The sequence below is a fragment of the Girardinichthys multiradiatus genome, chromosome 5, assembly GCF_021462225.1.
Source record: "Girardinichthys multiradiatus isolate DD_20200921_A chromosome 5, DD_fGirMul_XY1, whole genome shotgun sequence".
Classification (NCBI taxonomy): domain Eukaryota; kingdom Metazoa; phylum Chordata; class Actinopteri; order Cyprinodontiformes; family Goodeidae; genus Girardinichthys; species Girardinichthys multiradiatus.
Window position 1 is genome coordinate 8,875,568 of NC_061798.1, and position 24,188 is coordinate 8,899,755.

Here is a 24,188-nt window from a genome sequence, read left to right on the forward strand (position 1 = left end):
GTTATAATTATTTATTAACAGTCATTGACATCTTTTCAAAAAGGGCGTATGTACGAGTTATGAAGAGGAAAACAGCCGCTGAGGTGGTAAAGGCATTTGAATCAGTTTTTACAGAAAGTCAGATTCCCAAAAAACTTCAGACTGATGCCGGTAAAGAATTTTTTAACAAGAAATTTAAAGTTTTAATGGAGAAACACGGTATTGAACATTTTGCCACAGCGAGTGAAGCAAAAGCTTCAGTGGTCGAGAGATTTAACCGCACATTAAAAACAAGGATGTGGAGATATTTTACAGCTAACAATACCCGGCGGTACGTCGATGTACTGCAAAACCTAGCTAGAAGCTACAACCATTACTACCACTCCAGCATTAAAATGAGCCCTATGGAATTGACCCCGGGAAATGCATTTCAAGTGTTTCAGAATCTGTATGATGTCAAGTCCAACAGATATTGCAAGGACTCAGTGACAACGTTTAAACAAGGGGATCTTGTCAGAATATCCAAGGTCCGTGGAGTGTTTGACAAAAAATATGAACAGAGTTTTACGGATGAAGTGTTTACAGTGTATGACCGGATACCCCGTTCTCCTCCTGTATACAAACTCAAAGATTTGGATGGAGAACCTATCGAGGGTTCCTTTTACGCTGAGGAACTTCAAAAAGTAAAAATATTTAACGACAAGATGTCAGTCAGTCAGTCATTTTCTACCGCTTATTCCATAGTGGGTCGCGGGGGAGCTGGTGCCTATCTCCAGCAGTCTGTGGGCGAGAGGCAGGGTACACCCTGGACAGATCGCCAGTCCATTGCAGGGCAACACACAAACAACCATGCACACACTCATTCATACACCTAAGGGCAATTCAGAGTTACCAATTAACCTAACAACCATGTTTTTGGACTATGGGAGGAAGCCGGAGTACCCGGTGAGAACCCACGCATGCACGGGGAGAACATGCAAACTCCATGCAGAAAGACCCCAGGCCGGGAATTGAACCCAGGACCTTCTTGCTGCAAGGCAACAGTGCTACCAACTGCGCCACCGTGCAGCCCTATTAAATATTAATATTAAAACGACGTACGGTCAAGGGAGTCAAACAGGTTTTTCTAAGCTGGAAAAACTGGCCTGAGAAATTCAACAGTTGGATCAAGTTTGATGAACTTCGAAACGTATAAAAAAGGTTTGCACTAAACCTCACAGTTGACACAGCATCATGAACCGTCAGGTAGAGGATGATGGCTTTTATGTTACTCTTCCATCTAATGCTAGCATGGAAGTGTTTAAAAATAATACCAGTTCAAGTTTCCGTGTAAATTTAGCTCAACATATTGATTTAGAAGGCCAATGGATGGTTGCATTAGCCGAGATTTCATATCCTCATACATGGCATAATTTACCGGATTATGATGCCTACTTTGAATGGAGGAAGGTTGGTGATGTGGAGATCAATACGCAAAGGATCAGAAGTGGCTACTATAACAGCGTTATTCAACTCGAGACAGAGATGGAAATGTTTTTCAAAAAATTGAAATCGGGTTTACGCATTAAATTCAGCAAAGTTCAAAAGAGATTTGCATTTCAAGCAAACAGTCCGTATGAAATACGCTTCTTCAGCACTCTAGCTTATATGATGGGCGTGAAACCAGGGGAATGGATTCATGTTTCTGAACCAAAACTGGCTCCTTTTCCGGCGGATATAAAGGCTGGTTTCTATCACCTATACTGTTACAGCGACGTGGTCAGCCCTCAAATAGTAGGCGACACTTTTGCACCTTTACTGCGGACCGTCAAAGTACAAGGCACATTCAGTGATATGATTACTCAGACGTTTAACCCCGCCCACTACCTTCCAGTCTCCAGAAGACATATTGAAAATATCAATATAGAAATTAAATCGGACCAAAACGTTCCTGTAAATTTCGTCTATGGAAAGACCGTCATAAGACTACACTTCAGACCGGTGATATCACAACGTAGCCTGAGATAAATTTTATTTGTATGAACTATTCCAGAGATATGTATATAACCTCTAAGATTGATTGGTTATCATTCATATTACGCTGGTCATTCAACACTGCATCAAGCAGGCAAGAGAGAACATGGCACAGCTAAGTCTGAGATGTGATCCAAATCGCTTTGTAAATTACTATGTAAGTCAATCAGGCGGTAATCTGCCAGGGTTTTATGGGGCCCCGGTCATGTACGGACGCGGAATTGGATCATTATTTTCAAAATTATTCCGCTTCGTATCCCCTCTGGTTAAAAAAGGATTTGCAATTGCAAAACCCCATCTTAAAACGGCTGCATCAAATATCGCTTCGGATGTCATCGGTAGAGCCGTGAGTAAAATGAGTGGTTCTACACGCACCGAAGGTCAAGAAGGTTCAGGAATTATGGTTTTATCCAAAAGACCCAGAACAAGACCCCCTGGTGATCGTTTAAGGACAGTTAAAAAACAACGACAAACGCGAAAAAGGAGATCAGTTGGAGCTGACAAACGAAGAGGAAGGAAGTCATCCGCAAGTTTTGATATATTTAAATAATGGCTCTTTTACATAACAAATCATCAGAGTGCACGCTGGCAGAGTTGGACTTATTTTCTGCCCCGATGACACAGCTATCGATCGAAGATAACATTTACACCGAGATCCAGTCTTTATCAGCAATCACAGATGGAGGGCCGATCGAGTTTTTCATTCCAGGAGACGGAGAAAAGTACCTGGATCTCAACGATACGCTGTTGCATCTCAGAGTGAAAATTACTAACGAGAATGGAACAAACCTGCCAGATGATGCACCTGTAGGGCTCATCAACTACCCGTTAAACACCATCTTCAGTCAGTGTGACGTCACTCTCGGAGATCGAATGATTTCACAATCCAGCGCTACACATCCATATAGAGCCATGATTGAGACATTGTTAAACTTTTCTGAGGATTCTTTAAAAACCCAGTTTAGCTCTGGTCTTTTTTATAAAGACACTGCAGGTGCTCTGAACTCTATTGTTACAACTAACGGCCCTAACCAAGGTCTTAACAGCAGAGCAGGCTTTACGGCAAATTCCAGGGAGGTACATCTCCTAGGCCCCCTGCATGCAGACATATTTTTCTGCGAGAGACTTCTTTTAAACTCTGTTGACCTTAAAATTAAACTTACAAGAGCCAACGATGCCTTTTGTCTCATGGCCGCAAGAGACTCCACTTACAAACTCAGGATATTAGGAGCATCTCTTTTTATCAAAAAAGTTACTGTCTCTCCAGCTGTACGACTGGGGCACGCTTCAGCTTTAATGAAAGCAAATGCTCTGTATCCACTTTCACGTGTGAATGTAAAAACATATTCCATCCCTGAAAATTCAAGGGTATGCAACCAAGAGAATCTTTTCTTAGGCGTCTTTCCCAAGTATGTGGTGATTGCGTTACTGGATCATGCGATTCTGGCAAACCGTCCGGCGCCTCAGGAGGGGGAAGCAGTGCTTTGCCAACACTGTTTATAGTGGGGGCGGGAGACTGCTGACCTCGACTGAGGACATTATCGGGCGGTGGAAGGAGTACTTCGAGGATCTCCTCAATCCTGCCATCACGCATTCCGTGGTGGAAACAGAGGCTGGGGACACGGGGTTGGATTCTTTCATCACCCAGGCTGAAGTCACCGAGGTGGTTAAAAAGCTCCGCGGTGGCAAGGCTTCGGGGGTGGATGAGATCCGCCCTGAGTACCTCAAGTGTCTGGATGTTGTAGGGCTGTCATGGTTGACACGCCTCTTCAAAATTGCGTGGCGGTCGGGGACAGTGCCTCTGGACTGGCAGACTGGGGTGGTGGTCCCCCTTTATAAGAAGGGAGGGTGTGTTCCAACTACAGGGGGATCACACTCCTCAGCCTCCCTGGTAAGGCCTATGCCAGGGTATTGGAGAGGAGAGTCTGACCGATAGTCGAACCTCGGCTTCAGGAGGAACAGTGTGGTTTTCGTCCCAGCCGTGGAACACTGGACCAGCTCTATACCCTCTACAGGGTGCTCGAGGGTTCATGGGAGTTTGCCCAACCGGTTCACATGTGTTTTGTGGACCTGGAGAAGGCATTCGACTGTGTTCCTCGTGATGCCCTGTGGGGGGTGCTCCAGGAGTATGGAATCGGGGGCCCTTTATTAGGGGCCATCCGGTCCCTGTACGAGCGGAGCAGGAGTTTGGTCCGCATTGCCGGCACTAAGTCGGACCTGTTCCCAGTGCATGTTGGACTCCGGCAGGGCTGCCCTTTGTCGCCGGTCCTGTTCATAACTTTTATGGACAGGATTTCTAGACGCAGCCAAGGGCCGGAGGGGGTCTGGTTTGGGGACCAGTGGATTTCGTCTCTTCTTTTTGCGGATGACGTGGTCCTGCTGGCCCCCTCTAGCCAAGACCTACAGCATGCGCTGTGGCGGTTCGCAGCCGAGTGTGAAGCGGCTGGGATGAGGATCAGCTCCTCCAAGTCCGAGGCCATGGTACTCGACCGGAAAAGGGTGGCTTGTCCTCTTCAGGTTGGAGGTGAGTTCCTGCCTCAAGTGGAGGAGTTTAAGTATCTCGGGGTTTTGTTCACGAGTGAGGGAAGAATGGAGCGGGAGATCGACAGACGGATCGGTGCAGCTGCCACAGTAATGGGGGCGCTGTGCCGGTCCATTGTGGTGAAGAGAGAGCTGAGCCGAAAAGCAAAGCTCTCAATTTACTGGTCGGTCTACGTTCCTACCCTCACCTATGGCCATGAACTTTGGGTCATGACCGAAAGAACGAGATCACGGATACAAGCGGCTGAAATGAGCTTCCTCCGTAGGGTGGCCGGGCACTTCCTTAGAGATAGGGTGAGGAGCTCGGCCATCCGGGAGGAGCTCGGAGTAGAGCCGCTGCTCCTCCACATTGAGAGGAGCCAGTTGAGGTGGCTCGGGCATCTATACCGGATGCCTCCTGGACGCCTTCCTCGGGAGGTGTTCCAGGCACGTCCCACCGGGAGGAGGCCCAGGGGACGGCCCAGGACACGCTGGAGGGACTATGTCTCTCGGCTGGCCTGGGAACGCCTTGGGCTCCCCCTGGAGGAGCTGGAGGAGGTGTCTGGAGAGAGGGACGTCTGGGCGTCTCTGCTGAGTCTGCTGCCCCCGCGACCCGGTCCTGGATAAGCGGAAGACGACGAACGAACGAAGAATCTTTTCTTAGGCGTCTTTCCCAAGTATGTGGTGATTGCGTTACTGGATCATGACGCTTTTACAGGAACACGCAATCTCAATCCGTTTGACTTTAATCATTTTGATATGGAATATTTAGCTTTGTGTAAGGATGGCAGACAAATTCCTGCTAAAGCCTTCCAGCCAAATTTTAACCAAGGTCATTCAGTGAGAGAGTATTACAACTTGTTTACAACTACAGGACGACATCTAAAAGATCTTCCACTGAGTATAACACGTCAGGAATTTAATCAAGGATACTCTCTATTCACATTTAATCTTAACCCGGGCGAGGACACAGATGCTCTATCTCCAGTTTCCAGTGGGAATTTAAGATTGGAAATGCGCTTCAGAAACCCGTTGCCTCATACCACCACGCTGATCATTTACGCTTGTTATGATTCTATTTTAGAGATTGATTCAAAGAGGCGTGTGCTGGTGGATTATTATTAATCTAATCAGGCATGAATAATCATGAAATTGAGAACCTGATGCGTCATCTGCTGGGAAATTTGTTTTGTGGTGTATGGCCGTGCGACCAGCTGCCGCTGCTAGCTGACAAATTCCCAGGGCCGGGCTACTTTATTGTGAACACACATCCTTCACACATGCCGGGGGAACACTGGCTAACTCTGACATTGGATGAGAATGGTCAATCCAGTTTTTTTGACTCTTATGGATTCTCTCCGGATTTCGAGTTCTACCCGTCAAGCATCGTAACATTTTTAGAAGACAGATCCTCAAAAATATTGTATCATAATAATCAGCTTCAAAACACTCTGTCCACTGTGTGCGGTCACCATTGCATTTTTTATCTATGTCATAGACGCTCTATGCAGCAAGTGTTGTCAAAATACACCGGAGATGTGATTAAGAATGATTTAATGGTATCTAACTTTGTGAAAAAATATCAGAAATGTGTCATTAATCAAAGTTGTACATTTTATACTCACGGAACATGTTCTTTGGAGATGTTTCTGGATTGTTATGGAATTTAAATTGTCTTTTTTTTTTCCATTGTTTGTTTTTTCTTATGATATAATATTTGTGTAATGACATCATATGTTAGTGTGTGAAGTAGAGAACGAAGTTAGACTTGAAAAATATAATCAATAAATATTTTATTGAATAAAAGAAATAGACTACATGTTTCATTTTCTTATAACGGTTTATGGTGAAAATGTAATCCATTGGGGTGGTAGTGTCGTCTTACGAAGAGACCTTTTTGATCTCCCATCAGCATTTTTTGGATCTTCCAGCTCAGATCTCGACCAGTAGGGAGAATGAGTTATCTGCCTTCTTCTTCTTTTTCTTCTCTGCTTAACGCTGGGGGGTGTACCCCCATTTTCAATCGATGTACCCTCTGTTTTGAAACGTCTATATTCTTCACGAGCATAAGGGTTAATGACTGAAGATATAGGTATGTTTACTTCTGACATGGAGTGTAGAAAATCAGACCATCCTCGGGTTTGTGATGCTCCAGATGTTTTAAACGGAAGCATGAGATTTTTCAACAAATCAATCATGTGGGACCCCTTTATAATATTTCCGTTAAATACAAATTCACCTCGCGAAGTCCAACTCTCACTTCTTTCGGATAATTTCTTCAAAATGTACTCGGCATTTTTACGTTTGTGTTTAGGAAGGCTTTTCAGTATTTCCGTAAGAACCTGATCCTTAGGGGCCTCGTCCTGCCCTGGGCCTTGTTTTTCTTGGGACCGCTCATGTTCAGGAACCTCTGTGTCACGCTGCAGCGTTAAACTGACCCGCTGTTTTTCTTCTTTGACACCTTGCTTAAGTAAAGTCAGATACCTCTAGAGAAGAGCATCGTATCTCTTGTTTTTTTCATAAGAAGTCAAACCCGGCTCGTTTAATATCGCTCTCATTTCAGCATCCAAATTCTCCTCCGCCGTCTGTCTGATGGACGTGTCTGACTGGGTCAGACGCTTGAATTGATGAGGTGAAATGAGAAACATCTTCTGCGATGTTCTGAGAGACATTATCTCCTGATGATTCCACCCACTAGATCACCGATCAAGGGTGCAAGAGCCGTTAAGATGGGCAGAATAAAACCACCTCGTTGCTTTTTGAGAGCCAACTGTTTAGTTTTTATCCCGGTTCTTTTATCACCCAACAATCTGATGATATTTCTTTGTTTCTTCAATTGTCGGTGTTGAGAGGGTGATAGTTTAATGTTACCTTTTAGGATATTCAGTGCAATCTCGCACAGAGCCTGAATAAAGTCGGGAGAGCAGTGTGCGAGAATATCTTTACGTTTCTGTGGACAGGCCTGGTACAAAGCTCTGAATAATGGTAAATTCCTTTTTATACGCGCAGACATGATGACTTACTTTGTTCTGGGTACGTACACAGCAGGCCACTGCTGAGGAAGTATCCCCGTTCTCAGTCTGAAATGTTCTGGGCAGGTAGGCGTAAAATCGATGATTAAATATCCATGAGCTTCTCTCGTTGCGTCTTCAAAACTCTCCAAGAAGAGACCCTTTTGAGATGGAAACGTTTGGCGGGCCAGTATATTCAGCTGGAGTTTATCTCTCGGGTTCTTAAACAACACCATATAATTACAGTTCAAACTAATAGTGCGACTGAACTTTCCCTGATGAAAAACATTCTGAGTCAACATCATAACACTCATATTACGATGGTGACGAAACTGGGTAAAGACCTTCATCACGTTTTCATCATCTGAGGCTTGAGCAATAACATCGTCTAGAATAATCAGATGATTCTGATCAGGAGGAAACAGGTTTTCATCTTCAAAAGAATGAGGCAATCCTTCCACAAAGGTAATATTTTTATTCATCTTCTGCAATTCAGCATACATGGGTTGAAAAGATGTGTAAATCCATACAATATTTTCTGGAACAATATCCATGACATGATTACAGTTTTGTAAAATACTTTTTACAAAGAAAGTTTTCCCGCAGCCGCTGGGTCCAACTATCATACATGAGAAAGGTGCTCTAAATCTACGATCAAAATCAATCTCCTGTAAATCCATGTGTCTTTTTATTTTATTTCTTCTTCAACTCTAATAACCGAAAGGCAGAGTTGTCCCGTCTGAAAAAAGACGTCTCTTATCATACACCAGTCGAAACTTTTTAAGAAATGTCGCGTTTGTCAAACGGAATCTCTTTTTATCCCTCCTGATCGTGTGCTGAGGGATTTCAATGACACCCTCACTTGACCCCTGTAAGTAGCCCTCGACCAGCCCTTTGATGTTGTCAAAATTGACCCTCTCGCTGCATTCATGCGTCTGAGTGATGCCTTTAGCACGTATCACTACTTTTTTACGGTTTTTAGTTTGGTATGCATAACTCTTGGGTCCTGTCGATGCAAACTCCGAAATGCTGTCACCATCTAACTCGTCAGTAAGATCACCCAGATAATTCCCCAATTCCAGAGGAGTTTCACCACTTTTTGTCACATAAATCAAACTGTCCGTGTCAATATAAATCAATCTGTCCTGTAACTTCTCCATGCTGCTGAGAAGTTTTAAACGTGCATAAGCGGTGGTGAATGCTGCTATAAACACATTATTTGTCTTACTTGGTGGATATATGACATGTTTGCTGTAGTTCCACTGCACTACACACATTTCAGGGTTGAAAAAATGAAAATAGTTAACCCTGTATTTACTCGAGAACATGAAGCTGAAAAAGTCTTCAGGGTTAGTGATGACTGTGGTCTGAGACAGATCACTTCTCTGCGCAAATTTCCCCCAAAAACTGTTTAAACACAATTTTGCAACCTGCCTTTTGGCAGGATTCATCTCGATTTTCTCAGGGTCTAATTGGATGCCCTGATGCAGTTTGTAGTCGCTTATATACTTTGACTTACTCTCCTGATCCACTGCTTCAGACGGATAGCCTGAAGCCTCCTGCTTACCCTTTAAAAAGCAATGAATGTAACCTTTAAAGATTGTATCACTTCTCTTTTCAAAATGCCACACCTCTGTGATTTTAGCAAGACGATAACTACACTCCAAAGCTTTACAGAGTTCTACACTCGCCCACACTCCCATCAAAGCTCTTTCTTGATCATTATGCATGCAGGGACCTGACTGGTTATTTAATTCAGCGCATGAGCGGCAGAGAGTGAACACAAGTTTACCTTGGGATGTTCTGTAAGGTAAAACAGGGAACAACAGGTTACGTGGTGGGTAGACCACAGCTTTGATTATACCGAAGTAGCTGCTGGGGTCATCAAAATCTTTGCAAATTATGGTGGGGTGTCCGAGGGGGAAAACGCAGTTGGCGTTTACATAAGGGTACAGAGATGTGTAATCCACATAGTGTACAGTTTCATCCGGTTCCGCTGTGTACCTCAACTTCATAGGACAGGTGCGTCCACCATACAGCGCATCCCGGGGGGATAGCGGTTCGGGTGCATTAACTTTCTCAAGAAAGCTGATCACCCCTGGGTCTGATTTTTTCATTTCAATCCACTCATGCTCCCATATGACTTCGAGACGAAGGCCGTACACAGTTTGTAACACCTTGCTTCTCTCAACAGTGGCTGCGTAAAACTGTTCAAATGCGACCCCTCTCAACGGACACTTGTCATGAGGCATGTAACACTTTTTACAGCCGTGGAAAAAACAGCCATCAAATTCAAACGCAACTTTGACACCGTTAATCTCTGCATACCCATCCACTGAATATGGCCCGATTTTCTTTTCACCCCTATTTAATGCATGCTCGATAAATATGGCTCTGCTGTCTGCAATCCAGCCGAGCCATTGAATGGACGCGCTGGAGAACGTTTTACTGCTACGTCTGTAGTCCAGAGGTGATGGAATGGCTAAGGTTTGAGGAGGAAGGAAATTGGTTACAAAAACCTTCATGCAGGCTGATGCTATTGTGATACTTTTAAACGGATCCACACTTGTCTCCTTAAAGAACTCGTCTCTGAATTTTAAGCATCCTTGAAAAAGAATTTCAACGTCATTTTTACAATAACGAATAACTTCTTTCTTAAAGTCAAAGACCTCTTTGCTCGCTTCTCTGTACCAGCTGCTAAACACCTGTTGTTCTTGAAGACTCATGCGTTCTACAGCATAGCAGGATGGAGGAGGAAAAGGCCCCACATACTGGAGACGTTGTTCAGAGAAAAATAGGTGGGGAAAAAAACCCTTGTTTTGATCGGTAAAGCCTTACGCTTTCGGCATGGCACTAAGCTTCATGCACATGAAGGACAGGCTATCAATGTATTTTAACCTGTAATCAGGGTCGGTTAAACAGAGAAGTTTACTCCCTACCATGACGATATGAGGTTTAATCCCTAACTGCAGCATTGCTGTGAGAATCAGGTAACCATCGTACCCCCGCGCATTGTGCGCTATTAAGGTGTAACCTTTGTACATTGGCCTCCTGAAATGCAGGAGAAATTTTTGGGTGCAATTCAGTCCATAAGCGTACCATTCATCACCTTTCAACGTTTTAGCACAGACCAGAAAGAGGGTATGCACGCCGCTCTCATTGACGAGGCATTCAAAATCATAAAAAATCAGTTTATCATCAAGCTGATTAATTGCACTGCAAGGCAGAATGTAACACTTATGATCATCGCATGTAATGTCTAGGCTGGGGGGTACATTTTCACCGCAAATACTGCATTTTACATTACACACGTGTGGTTTATTCGGTTTACTGATTGGAATAACGTATATCCGTTTGCATACTTTACACAGTTTTACCAACTCACAGTCACTCATAGGCCTTTCAGCACTATTTCTGATGCGCGGTTCCCTGTGTCTGCTGAAACATGAAGAATTACGACAGATTCTTTGACAGCCTGCACAGCTTACAGGATTGCTAATCTCTTGCATACATTTATATGTTCGACACACTGGACAATAACCTTCACAATGGTGTGTATTTGCATTCTGATAGCTGGTGTAACAGTAATTACAAATATATCTGCACCCCATAAAACCTTTGAGATTTTTTATCCCATAGTAATGACCTTGAAATAACAGCAAAAACAGAGGGTTTGAACGATCAGGGAAACTGGTCTCAAATTTACACAGAGCAGTAGAGCCCGTGGTTCTGTGAAACACTACAATTTTTCTCTTCAGAATGGTTTCAAATTTACCAATATCACTAAAAGTAACTGCTGTTTGCTCGTCGAGGCCTGCCTGATGCTGCCATCTCCTCCCCAGTTCTACAGCACGGTGATCCGTGAGCTCAGGATCAGAGACGTGTGCGAGGCTGATTGCAAAACATAACTGATTACCGGTATTGTTTATAATATACAAATGACGCATTTTCTTATTAAACAGTTCACAGTCTAATGTTCCTGCAGCTTTACGCTTAGAACCTCCTGCTGGGTCATTAACAACCTGAAGAACAAATTCCATGTTATTATCTACAGGTATATTTGCATTCGATTGTACTAAATCGTAGAGGAAGTTTTCGAAAGCAGGCAGGATCATATTTCCATCATCTGTAACAGTAAATGTGATGTGACGATTGAGATTTTCACCCACTAATTCCAGCTGCACAACGTCGTTACGTCTGGTTAACGATCTCGCAGCGTCGGCTAATTCAATTATAATACGCATGATGTCTGTATAGAATGCTGCTAAATCTGGAACGTTACTTGGACAGGGCGGCGGTATGGTAAAAGGTCTCCTTATTTCATGGTTATTAAAATGTTCACGTTCAACCACAGCTGGAGGGTTTCGTCCTATTTGATCAGAACTAACTGCTACGTCCGTATTGAAATGACCCCCGTGCTGATCTGCGGCGTGTGACGTAGAAGGATTCTGATGACTGTCAGGTGGATAATTTTGCTCAATGCTGTGTGGAGACGGTGCGCTATTTAAATCGGAAAGAGCCTGATTTATTACATTTAAAACGTCACCGTGCCGATCTGCGGCGTGTGACGTAGAAGGATTCTGATGACTGTCAGGTGAATCATTTTCCTCAATGCTGCTGTGTGGAGACGGTGCGCTATTTAAATCGGAAAGAGCCTGATTGATTACGTTTAAAACGTCACCGTGCTGATGTTCATTTATTACATTTTCACTGTTAGCAGGAGATGCATTTAAAACGATGTTATCTGCTACTTCTGCATTAACGGGGATTTCGTTAAGTTCATTAACTAAATTTCTTATTTCATCCAGGGCAAGTCTGATTATTTGATCAGAACTAACTGCTACGTCCGTATTGAAATGACCCCCGTGCCGATCTGCGGCGTGTGACGTAGAAGGATTCTGATGACTGTCAGGTGGATAATTTTGCTCAATGCTGTGTGGAGACGGTGCGCTATTTACTTCTGCATTAACGGGAATTTCGTTAAGTTCATTAACTAAATTTCTTATTTCATCCAGGGCAAGTCTGATTCGGTTATCCATTTCTATGAACATAAGAAACAAAATAAAATAAAACTAACCTACAGAAAAAAACAAACAAAAAACAAAAAAACACAGTGATCAGTTCAGTTTAAAATCACCTTGATGTCACCAAAATGCTTCTTTAACAGAATCTGACATGCTGCCAGAAGCGTTAACGATGAGGCCTTATTACGAAGATTCCGTGAGGCTGTAGAGACTGTCTTCCTGCGCTGTCCGTTTCTGTGGCCAATCTGTCCTACCATCAACGTTACCTCTGTAAGGAGAATGAACAAAAAATAAATAAATAGATAATAAATATATATATATATATATATATATATATATATATAGAAATAATCACATTAAAGCTGGAAAAAAAACAAAGGAATTCAAATTAATTCAGTATGTATGTATGAATTAAAACGTACCGTTCATTAATCCACTCACTAGCGTTGCTCTGCTTTGTAGCGCAGAGAGTCGCTGTCTTTTGGCCGGGGTTAAATATTCTGTAAAAACAGAAGACAATAAAAGTTATCTTACGCTGCGCAGCACAGCGTTCATAAATAAAACGAAAAATAGTTTTTAAAATACACAAGTTTTTTCTTTTTTTTATCTTACTCCGATTCTTTGCGGTAAAACCTCCAGATTTCACTTCTTGTTGAACTGAAACAGTGCCTCTCTGCTGAAAGCTGTCTTGATCTTTGAAAAGCGACCTTCTGGTGGGCGGATTCAATGTGGCATCTTTGGATGTATCTGTAAACAGGTTTATATGACATTTTATTGAACTATGCTTAAAATACATATATATATATATATATATATATATATATATATATATACTGTTTTTATTTAATTTTTATTTCCTTACCTTGCTCCTGCTCGACAACTATGTCTTCCACAGAGCTCTCAGTCGAATCTGTAAACAGTTTTTTATCTGAGGTTTAAAATACATTCACTCTCAAAGAAAAAATAGATAGTTCTTAGGACTTACTTACTTTCTGGTGGTGCTGGTAACTTATCCGGTGTGTCTTCAGGGGAAATGATGACAATTGACGGGGGAGTATTCAAAGAATCAGTTTTAATTTCTGTGTTAAAAGAAAGTTCAGTTGTTGTTGCGGGTTTCTCTTGTTTGGAAATAATTCGCCTTCTCAATTTTGACTGTCGATTCCAGCCACTGAACCCTCCAACTTGATCATTCGGGTTTACCTCTCTCATCAAATCTATAAATTGAAACATTGTCAAGGGCTAACTATAATATATATATATATATATATTTTTTTTTTATTGCATTTAACATTTACTTACTATAATCTGATTGTGTCAAAATGAAATCATCAAGGTCATCAGCGGTGGGTTCTATGACAAAGAAACAAATATATATATATATATATATATATATAAACAATATATATAAACAAAATTTGAGAACATTCACATGCATTTAATGATTTCTTAAAAATGAATACTTACTTACTTACTTACGTTTATAGATGTCATTGTGCTTTTGTGAATTATCAGAAGTAGAAGCCACAATTTCCGGGTTTCCTGAAATATTTACCGACATTGTTTCTTGTCAGTACTGGTATTTTCAATGTAACAAGTGTTATGGTTCAAAGACATTCAGCATTTGAAGACCCTGACACTGAGGTTAACCAATGAAACAGAGCCCCAACATTTACACACAGTATTTATACCAGAACATGACAGTGTTATCTCAACTGCAAAGACTATGTTTTTAAGACCAAAACCCTTCTTGAGTTCAAAGGTGATATGTTATCTAAGAAACAGACGTAACTGCCCCTTCCTGACATCGCCCCTAACAGTTGGATATAGAATAACTGTAACCCTGTAACTCTAAGATGAAAAAGTAAATGTTTTAGAAAAGCTACAGGTAACTAAAATTATCATTCCTTTTTCCTAAAATGGAGTCTCTCATGATTCAAAAACAAACACATCATTGCTAGAGTCAATTTATAACTTGGAAACAGTATACTGATGTTCTTTTTTTTCTGTTAATCTGATATTCGTCTTACCTATTTTCAGCTGCTTTTCCAGTATGTTGACGCAGAAGCTGAAGGTTTTTCTCGTTCCATCGATGTAGTGAAGCACAATTTTTTTATTTACTTTTTCAGGTCTTTTCTATTTTGAACGGATTTAGACTGGCTCATATATTCAACAAATAAGTCCTGCTGTAAAGCAAAATTAACTTACAATTCTGTCAGGTTACACAGTTCCTTTATTAGGATTTCATGTGATAGGTCAACATTAAGTTGATCATACCTTTAAAATATAAAAGGATGCATGTCTTTTTTTGTTTTTTAGATGTATTAACGCCTGAAAAAACATACAGATTATTAATAACACCCTTAAACACACCCCTGTGTGTTTTAATTGGCTCATTTAAGGCCTTCCCCGTAACACCCTTAAACACACCCCTGTGTTTTAATTGACTCATTTAAGGTATCGCCCCTAATGACGACAACCAATCAGCATCCACTGTTACGCCCCCTTGGACACACCCCCCTGCTTGACCACGTGACCTCCTGCCCACATGGCCACCACATGGCCCCCCACCGGAAGTCCCGCCCTCACCGGAAGTCCCGCCCACCTGTCAAAATGTTTGATGAAAGGGTGCACTTAAATTCTCTTACATGATAAGATGTGAAACAGTGGGAGAAAAGCTTTACTTTCCACCTGACAACTCTGCATGATTTTTAAGACCACAAATGTTTTGGTTAATTTTTCTTTCTTACAAAAGCATAGAAGCCTTCCCTAAGCCAACTGATGTGGGGGAAAAACATTGCTGCATTACTCCAATGCTCTATACAACTGAAAAAAAAAACTCTGGCCACTCCAACACTTTCTCTGACCTTTCATTAAAGAATTTTATACCGTAGGAATGATGTGATAGATGTAATAGCTATACCTTGATGCCGGTTACTGGCACACTGTACATTGCTTTCAATAATAGTTTTGAACAAAAGAAATCTTCTCTAAGCAAAAGCTTTAAATATTTAGGTTGGGATCTGATGAGAAAGAAATAAAAAGTCAACTATCTGCTTGCCTTTATTCAGATATTTTACTGGCAAAGTTTACCACAGTCAGTAAACTTTACTAATTAGAAGCCAACATTAGAGTGCATGTGTTGCAAGTTGTAAAATTGATTTGACATCAACTAATGATGCTTCATTTCTTTAATGCCACGTTGCAGCTGTCCAGGTGCACATCCTGAAGGCAGAGAAAGCTGGCGAATGGTGGAAATTTACCGTCAACATCATCTCCGTCTACAAACAGGGAGAAAGCCGCATCCGCCGGGGGGACCAGTTCTTGTGGGTCCGTGCTAAAGACGTGGCCTGCAAGTGTCCCAAGATCAAGCCAGGGAAGAAGTACCTGCTGCTTGGGAACGATGAGGAGTCCCCTGGCCAGAGCGGAGTGGTAGCCGACAAAGGAAGCCTGGTCATCCAGTGGAGGGACACATGGGCACGCAGACTCAGGAAGTTCCAGCAGCGTGAGAAGAAAGGCAAGTGCAAGAAGCCATAGGTGGGAAACAGCTAGAGAGGAAGCTGGCAAAAGAAAAGGAATCCCGAACAGGTTTTTAAAACAAGAGAGAGAGAGAGATCAGAAAAAGACAGAGGACCCAAGACAGAGGACACTGTTTATGTTGCTGCTTTTTGTGTACAAGCATGAAGAGAATTATTTAGGATGATTTGTATTTTCTAGTGAACTTTTGTTGAAGGAGCTCATCTTGCAGATTTGGTTTTATGGTTTATTTTACCCTGAGATTCGTCTCTCTTGTGGATTTGGCGAATTTGCACCTATTACCAGTATATAACATTATTTGTGTTTGTTTTCTTTACTCTAGTATGAGAACCTTGTATTGTATGCTAAAAATGTTTATGGACATCCTAAGCTGGTGCAAATGACAAAAAAAGACACCTAATTACAGCTGCAATATTGCCTGTGCATGTATTGTTTTTATTGTATTTTTCACAAAGAACCTAACTGGTTTCATGGAAAGCTGTCATTTATATGAGGTACGTGCTGTAAAAGCTACTGTTTCTATGGCAAGCCAACATACATTTACTTGTCTTTCATGCGAGTCAGGAATATCTGCAGTTTAAACAATCATAAATCTCTCAGTTTTTCTTTTTATCAGTTAAAAGATTAAGAATATGCAAGTGGAAGAAGAGGAACAGGGACAGGATTTAGTTTTTAGTTACAAAAACTCCTCAATTACACACACCTTAAGGTGTAAAGTATAGTACTTAGGTAAGTGAGCCAGTTCACGCTTTTTTTTTTGAGAATGGTCAAGTCACTAAGGTGCCTCGTAAAGGGATGATTCAGGACTTTTGAAGTTAGGTTCTGTTAATATATTCTAAGACAAGCGCATCTCAATTAATCAGAACATCATCAAAAAGGTAATACTAGTAAATCTGTTCAATTCTGCAGAGACGCAGCATTTCTAACCACTTTGCTTGAACTACTTGCCATTTGTAAGTAACAACTTATGGACCAGACACCAGTCACAGTTTTACATCAATATTCTGAAAGTCTTTACAACAGTAAAGACATGAATGGAGCCTTTGTTTGGCAACAAAATGTGATACATCTATTTTAAAAAGGAAAAAATACTGCACCGCAACAGCAGGTACACAGATGACAGCAACAACAAAAACCCAACAGTATATCACATTTGTAATAGTACAGATGTTTTACAAAGGTGAACTCATACATATTATGTTGCTGACAGCAAATTATTAAAACCTACATTAATTGAGTACAATTAGGTTAAAAAAAAAAAGACTAACGATAGAGATGAAGATGCAACAAGCAGGAAAAATAGAAACTATGAAAAGATTATGCTCTTACCTTATGATGCAGAGATAGATTATACTTACAGGACCTTTAGTAATAGGTATTACATTATTTATCTCCACCTTCGTTTGCCATACTTCCTCCAGTATCAGATCTCAGATTATTACTGTTTTGCAGACATCAATGCAAGAATGTACATTCACCACAAGGGCACAGTCCGACCAGTAAGGGGCTACAGTGTGCCACTGGCATGTTGGTTATTTTCACTTCATCATTTTGCACAAGGTGGAATGGACTGCAATCATCATCCTGTTAATACCCTTATGCTGATCTATTTGTATACAGTTCACTTTTCTTGGGAGGATGCAAGCTGCAGAGCTCAGGATACGAAAAACATCCATAAGTTGGATCACATTTAGCAGAACAATAAGTAATGCATTGATCTTTGAAAGACAGCATCAACAAAAACAACTCCAGCAATAAACAGTTTGTTGACTCTCAAAATCACATGCATAACCCCTTAGGTGAAGTTTAATTAGGCCCCTTCACACCGGAAAAGAAATGCTCCACAAATAACAAACGTTTACTAGAGATCATTATGTGTTGTGCTTCCTGTGGGGCAGGGCTGCTAGCTTGGGAGAAGCACGCACACCTCCAAATTCCACGTCTGGTTTCTGGGAGACCAAAGGAAGTTTTTCAGGCCGAATTAAAAATATATGCAAATATATATTTGTTTTGCTCTCAAATAGAAGCCCTGGCATTTAGCAATGAGAAGGGAAAGATGAGGAGAATCACAAGAAGAATAAGGAGCAGGAAGAAAAAGTGTGAGTAGTAGCGTAAATAGTTTATAATACAGTTATACAATAGCTGTAGCACAAAACTGAACAAAAAGTTAGGGCTTTATCGGGCTGTGGTTAGTTAACGCTGATCCGTCAAAATCTGGACATTGTGTGCGGTCTTTATGACGCGCTCCTGCCATGTTATGCTTCAGTGATGTTTGGATGGTGGTGGAGATCCAGTATGACGGGTCCTTATACAGGTCCTTCTCAAAATATTAGCATATTGTGATAAAGTTAATTATTTTCCATAATGTCATAATGAAAATTTAACATTCATATATTTTAGATTCATTGCACACTAACTGAAATATTTCAGGTCTTTTATTGTCTTAATATGGATGATTGTGGCATACAGCTCATGAAAACCCAAAATTCCTATCTCACAAAATTAGCATATTTAATCCGACCAATAAAAGAAAAGTGTTTTTAATACAAAAAACGTCAACCTTCAAATAATCATGTACAGTTATGCACTCAATACTTGGTCGGGAATCCTTTGGCAGAAATGACTGCTTCAATGCGGCGTGGCATGGAGGCAATCAGCCTGTGGCACTGCTGAGGTCTTATGGAGGCCCAGGATGCTTCGATAGCGGCCTTTAGCTCATCCAGAGTGTTGGGTCTTAAGTCTCTCAACGTTCTCTTCACAATATCCCACAGATTCTCTATGGGGTTCAGGTCAGGAGAGTTGGCAGGCCAATTGAGCACAGTGATACCATGGTCAGTAAACCATTTACCAGTGGTTTTGGCACTGTGAGCAGGTGCCAGGTCATGCTGAAAAATGAAATCTTCATCTCCATAAAGCTTTTGAGCAGATGGAAGCATGAAGTGCTCCAAAATCTCCTGATAGCTAGCTGCATTGACCCTGCCCTTGATAAAACACAGTGGACCAACACCAGCAGCTGACACGGCACCCCAGACCATCACTGACTGTGGGTACTTGACACTGGACTTCTGGCATTTTGACATTTCCTTCTCCCCAGTCTTCCTCCAGACTCTGGCACCTTGATTTCCGAATGACATGCAGAATTTGCTTTCATCCGAAAAAAGTACTTTGGACCACTGAGCAACAGTCCAGTGCTGCTTCTCTGTAGCCCAGGTCAGGCGCTTCTGCCGCTGTTTCTGGTTCAAAAGTGGCTTGACCTGGGGAATGCGGCACCTGTAGCCCATTTCCTGCAAACGCCTGTGCACCGTGGCTTTGGATGTTTCTACTCCAGACTCAGTCCACTGCTTCCGCAGGTCCCCCAAGGTCTGGAATCGGCCCTTCTCCACAATCTTCCTCAGGGTCTGGTCACCTCTTCTCGTTGTGCAGCGTTTTCTGCCACACTTTGTCCTTCCCACAGACTTCCCACTGAGGTGCCTTGATACAGCACTCTGGGAACAGCCTGTTCGTTCAGAAATTTCTTTCTGTGTCTTACCCTCTTGCTTGAGGGTGTCAATAGTGGCCTTCTGGACAGCAGTCAGGTCGGCAGTCTTACCCATGATTGGGGTTTTGAGTGATGAACCAGGCTGGGAGTTTTAAAGGCCTCAGGAATCTTTTGCAGGTGTTTAGAGTTAACTCGTTGATTCAGATGATTAGGTTCATAGCTCGTTTAGAGACCCTTTTAATGATATGCTAATTTTGTGAGATAGGAATTTTGGGTTTTCATGAGCTGTATGCCAAAATCATCCGTATTAAGACAATAAAACACCTGAAATATTTCAGTTAGTGTGCAATGAATCTAAAATGTATGAATGTTAAATTTTCATCATGACATTATGGAAAATAATGAACTTTATCACAATATGCTAATATTTTGAGAAGGACCTGTACACCTCTACAGAACCATGGTGTTAATCACAAGTGTTTCACTGTTACAGATGCCTGACAGACTGATATATTGTGACTTAACAATACATTTAGTGTAAGATTGTTATTTGAATGAGCCTGCTCTTAAAACTAAACAGATTGTGACCGAATGCTTTTCATGAATATAGAGCGTATTATGTTCCTGCATTTCACTGATCAACCTATGGGGTATGTTTCTAAAGGTCCATGTTAGATTTATTTTCATCTGACGCATTATAAACTCTAATTTAACTGTAATCACACTTTCTTGTCTCTGTAGCCTCATGCTGTACATTTTCCAACAGTCTTTATGGAGGTGGTTTGACAAGCCTCTGGATGAAACGCCATAAAAACACATCAAAGCGTTGCTTTGTGTTCATGTTCATACTATGAATTGTAAATGTTCTTGTCACCATTGCGAAGATGTTTAGCAACGTTGTTTTACAATGCCTACTAATATATTATGGTTATTATATATGAATATATTTAATGACACAAGACATTGTGGATTTTATTGTCTTTTCAACTTTTTTTTTTTTTTTTTTTACCTGTATGTGCTTGTTTAGATCGTTGACATTTAAGAAGGAAAATAACTACTGAACACAAACTTGGTAGAAGTGAATTACGATTATCAGTTGAAATAAACTCTTGTTACATTTACTGATTATTTGTTTTTGTTGCTTTGATTTATTTCTTTCCCCATTTGACTGATTACACATTAAAGGGGACACATGCTTTTAAATCCTTCTTTTTCACTCTTAAATCATTGAGTTGAGGTCTATATAAAGTGGAACTGGAACGCTTTGGTCCAATTTCCTTGTTATTGTAGCTCCACAGGCTCCTCTTTTACCCCTGTTCTGAGGTGCGTCTGAGAGCAGCTTGTCTTAGTGCCGTCTCTTTAAATGCTATGAAGGCCCTTCACACCCCCTCCGGGTCAAAGAGCAGTCCACTCAGCCCCGTTCGGCCATTTCTGTAGTTTGATAACAGAGATACAATTTTGTAGTGGCGCAGAAATGTTTTATTCCCAAATTAATTAAAAGATGTCAACAATGGAAGACTTGTCCATCCAGCCTAACATGTTTGAGCCCGAGTCTGACCCGAGCGAGAGGAGAATGAAGACGAACCTGCGGAACCTTCAAATGATGACGTTTTTACTGTATTTACACCCTCTCCATCCATACCAAGTAACTACATAGTTTACACTTCGAAGAGGTTCTGATGCTGGGGGACGGTGTAATGAATGGTATGGGTTAATACAGGTCCTCCTGAAAATATTAGCATATTGTGATAAAGTTCATTATTTTCCATAATGTCATGATGAAAATTTAACATTCATATATTTTAGATTCATTGCACACTAACTGAAATATTTCAGGTCTTTTATTGTCTTAATACGGATGATTTTGGCATACAGCTCATGAAAACCCAAAATTCCTATCTCACAAAATTAGCATATCATTAAAAGGGTCTCTAAACGAGCTATGAACCTAATCATCTGAATCAACGAGTTAACTCTAAACACCTGCAAAAGATTCCTGAGGCCTTTAAAACTCCCAGCCTGGTTCATCACTCAAAACCCCAATCATGGGTAAGACTGCCGACCTGACTGCTGTCCAGAAGGCCACTATTGACACCCTCAAGCAAGAGGGTAAGACACAGAAAGACATTTCTGAACAAATAGGCTGTTCCCAGAGTGCTGTATCAAGGCACCTCAGTGGGAAGTCTGTGGGAAGGAAAAAGTGTGGCAGAAAATGCTGCACAACGAGAAGAGGTGACCGGACCCTGAGGAAGATTGTGGAGAAGGGCCGATTCCAGACCTTAAGGGACCTGCGGAAGCAGTGGACTGAGTCTGGAGTAGAAACATCCAGAGCCACCGTGCACAGGCGTGTGCAGGAAATGGGCTACAGGTGCCGCATTCCCCAGACCTGGGCTACAGAGAAGCAGCACTGGACTGTTGCTCAGTGGTCCAAAGTACTTTTTTCGGATGAAAGCAAATTCTGCATGTCATTCGGAAATCAAGGTGCCAGAGTCTGGAGGAAGACTGGGGAGAAGGAAATGCCAAAATGCCAGAAGTCCAGTGTCAAGTACAAACAGTCAGTGATGGTGTGGGGTGCCGTGTCAGCTGCTGGTGTTGGTCCACTGTGTTTTATCAAGGGCAGGGTCAATGCAGCTAGCTATCAGGAGATTTTGGAGCACTTCATGCTTCCATCTGCTCAAAAGCTTTATGGAGATGAAGATTTCATTTTTCAGCACGACCTGGCACCTGCTCACAGTGCCAAAACCACTGGTAAATGGTTTACTGACCATGGTATCACTGTGCTCAATTGGCCTGCCAACTCTCCTGACCTGAACCCCATAGAGAATCTGTGGGATATTGTGAAGAGAACGTTGAGAGACTCAAGACCCAACACTCTGGATGAGCTAAAGGCTGCTATCGAAGCATTCTGGGCCTCCATAAGACCTCAGCAGTGCCACAGGCTGATTGCCTCCATGCCACGCCGCATTGAAGCAGTCATTTCTGCAAAAGGATTCCCGACCAAGTATTGAGTGCATAACTGTACATGATTATTTGAAGGTTGACGTTTTTTGTATTAAAAACACTTTTCTTTTAGTGGTCAGATGAAATATGCTAATTTTGTGAGATAGGAATTTTGGGTTTTCATGAGCTGTATGCCAAAATCATCCGTATTAAGACAATAAAAGACCTGAAATATTTCAGTTAGTGTTCAATGAATCTAAAATATATGAATGTTAAATTTCCATCATGACATTATGGAAAATAATGAACTTTATCACAATATGCTAATATTTTGAGAAGGACCTGTACACCCAGCAACCAAACTTGCAGCTTAGGCATACTTGAGCTTGGACTACAAAATCGCAGCGAGAAATAAAAATGGCAGATTTGCACAATTGGTTAGCCGGAAGTCCATGACCTTATTTAGCTGTTCCGAAGCAAATACTGTGACATAATAGTTCAAAAAACGCAACAGATGATAGAGAAAACTGTATGGATTAAAAAAAAATGACACAAACAGAATATAAAGATATCTACGCAGCACCTGGAGAGACTAAATTCAACTTTTCTGCAATTATACAGACTCAAAGTAAAGAACATAATGTATTTAACGGCTAAATAAGTGGATTTTGCATATGTTCCCTTAAAAGTACAGATTCAAAATGTGCAGATTGGACACTGTCTTTTAAAGGCATTCACAACCAGTCGATTTTTTCATATTTTGTCACATTGCAACCAGAAATTTGAATGTATCATTTTGGAATTTTATGAGATAGGCCAAGACAAAAACTGCTCACAAAAACTTAGTCTAGCTTCCCTGCTGCAAAAAACAACCATCCCCACATTAAGATGCTGCCTCCATGTGTCACCATGGGGATGGTGAGCTCAGGTTAATGTGCAGTGTTCGTTTTCCACAAAAACAGCATTTTTCCACACAGGCCAAAACGAACCAACCAGAGCAACTGCTTCCACAAACACGGCTTGTGTCAAACAGTCCTGTCAAATGACTGTGCCATCTGAGCTATGAATCTCTGCAGCTCCTCCAAAGTCACCATAGGTGTCTTGGCTGCTTCTTCAATTAATGATCTCCTGGCCTGGTCTGTCAGTCTAGGTGGATAACCATGCTATGGTGAGATTGCAGTTGTTCTATACCCTCTGTTTACAGATGACGGACTGAACAGAGCTCCACAGATGTTGTTTATAACCTAATCCTGCTTAAACCTCTCCACCACTTTCTCACTGACCTGTCTGATGTGTTCCTTAGTCATCAGGTTGCAGGTTGTTCCCTAATAGCTGTACTTATACTGAAATTAAATGATACACATGCAGACTCTTTTTACAACTTCTGAAGGCAATTGGTTGCACTGGATTTTATTAAGGGGTCTCAGTTTAGATGGGCCTGAATGCATATACATGGCACAATTATTTTAGACTTTTACTTAAAACAAAAGTTTTACTTCTATGTCATGGCTATACACTACTGTGTGGTGGTCTGTCACCTAAAATTCGAATACACTATGTGGTGTTTGTGTGTGTAGAAACTATGTCAACGGCCCACTCCAACTAAATATCATGTTACAAAACGAACCAGTAATCCAGAGAGAGGCATGGCGAGTCTATGACATAAAGGCAGAAAGACAGGAATCCAGG

The 24,188-nt window shown here is 41.5% G+C and overlaps 1 protein-coding gene across 3 annotated transcripts in view; it reads left to right on the plus strand.

Moving 5' to 3' along the window:
- The window catches only part of ntn1a (netrin 1a), a 108,247-nt gene extending 91,743 nt beyond the window's left edge, over nt 1–16,504 (plus strand). For all 3 annotated transcript variants that reach the window (XM_047364534.1, XM_047364533.1, XM_047364535.1), the window contains exon 7: nt 15,753–16,504. In XM_047364534.1, coding sequence (XP_047220490.1) covers nt 15,753–16,081 — 329 coding nt within the window. In that variant the 3' untranslated portion in view covers nt 16,082–16,504. The remainder of the gene's footprint in view (nt 1–15,752) is intronic.
- The last annotated feature ends 7,684 nt before the right edge of the window (nt 16,505–24,188 follow it).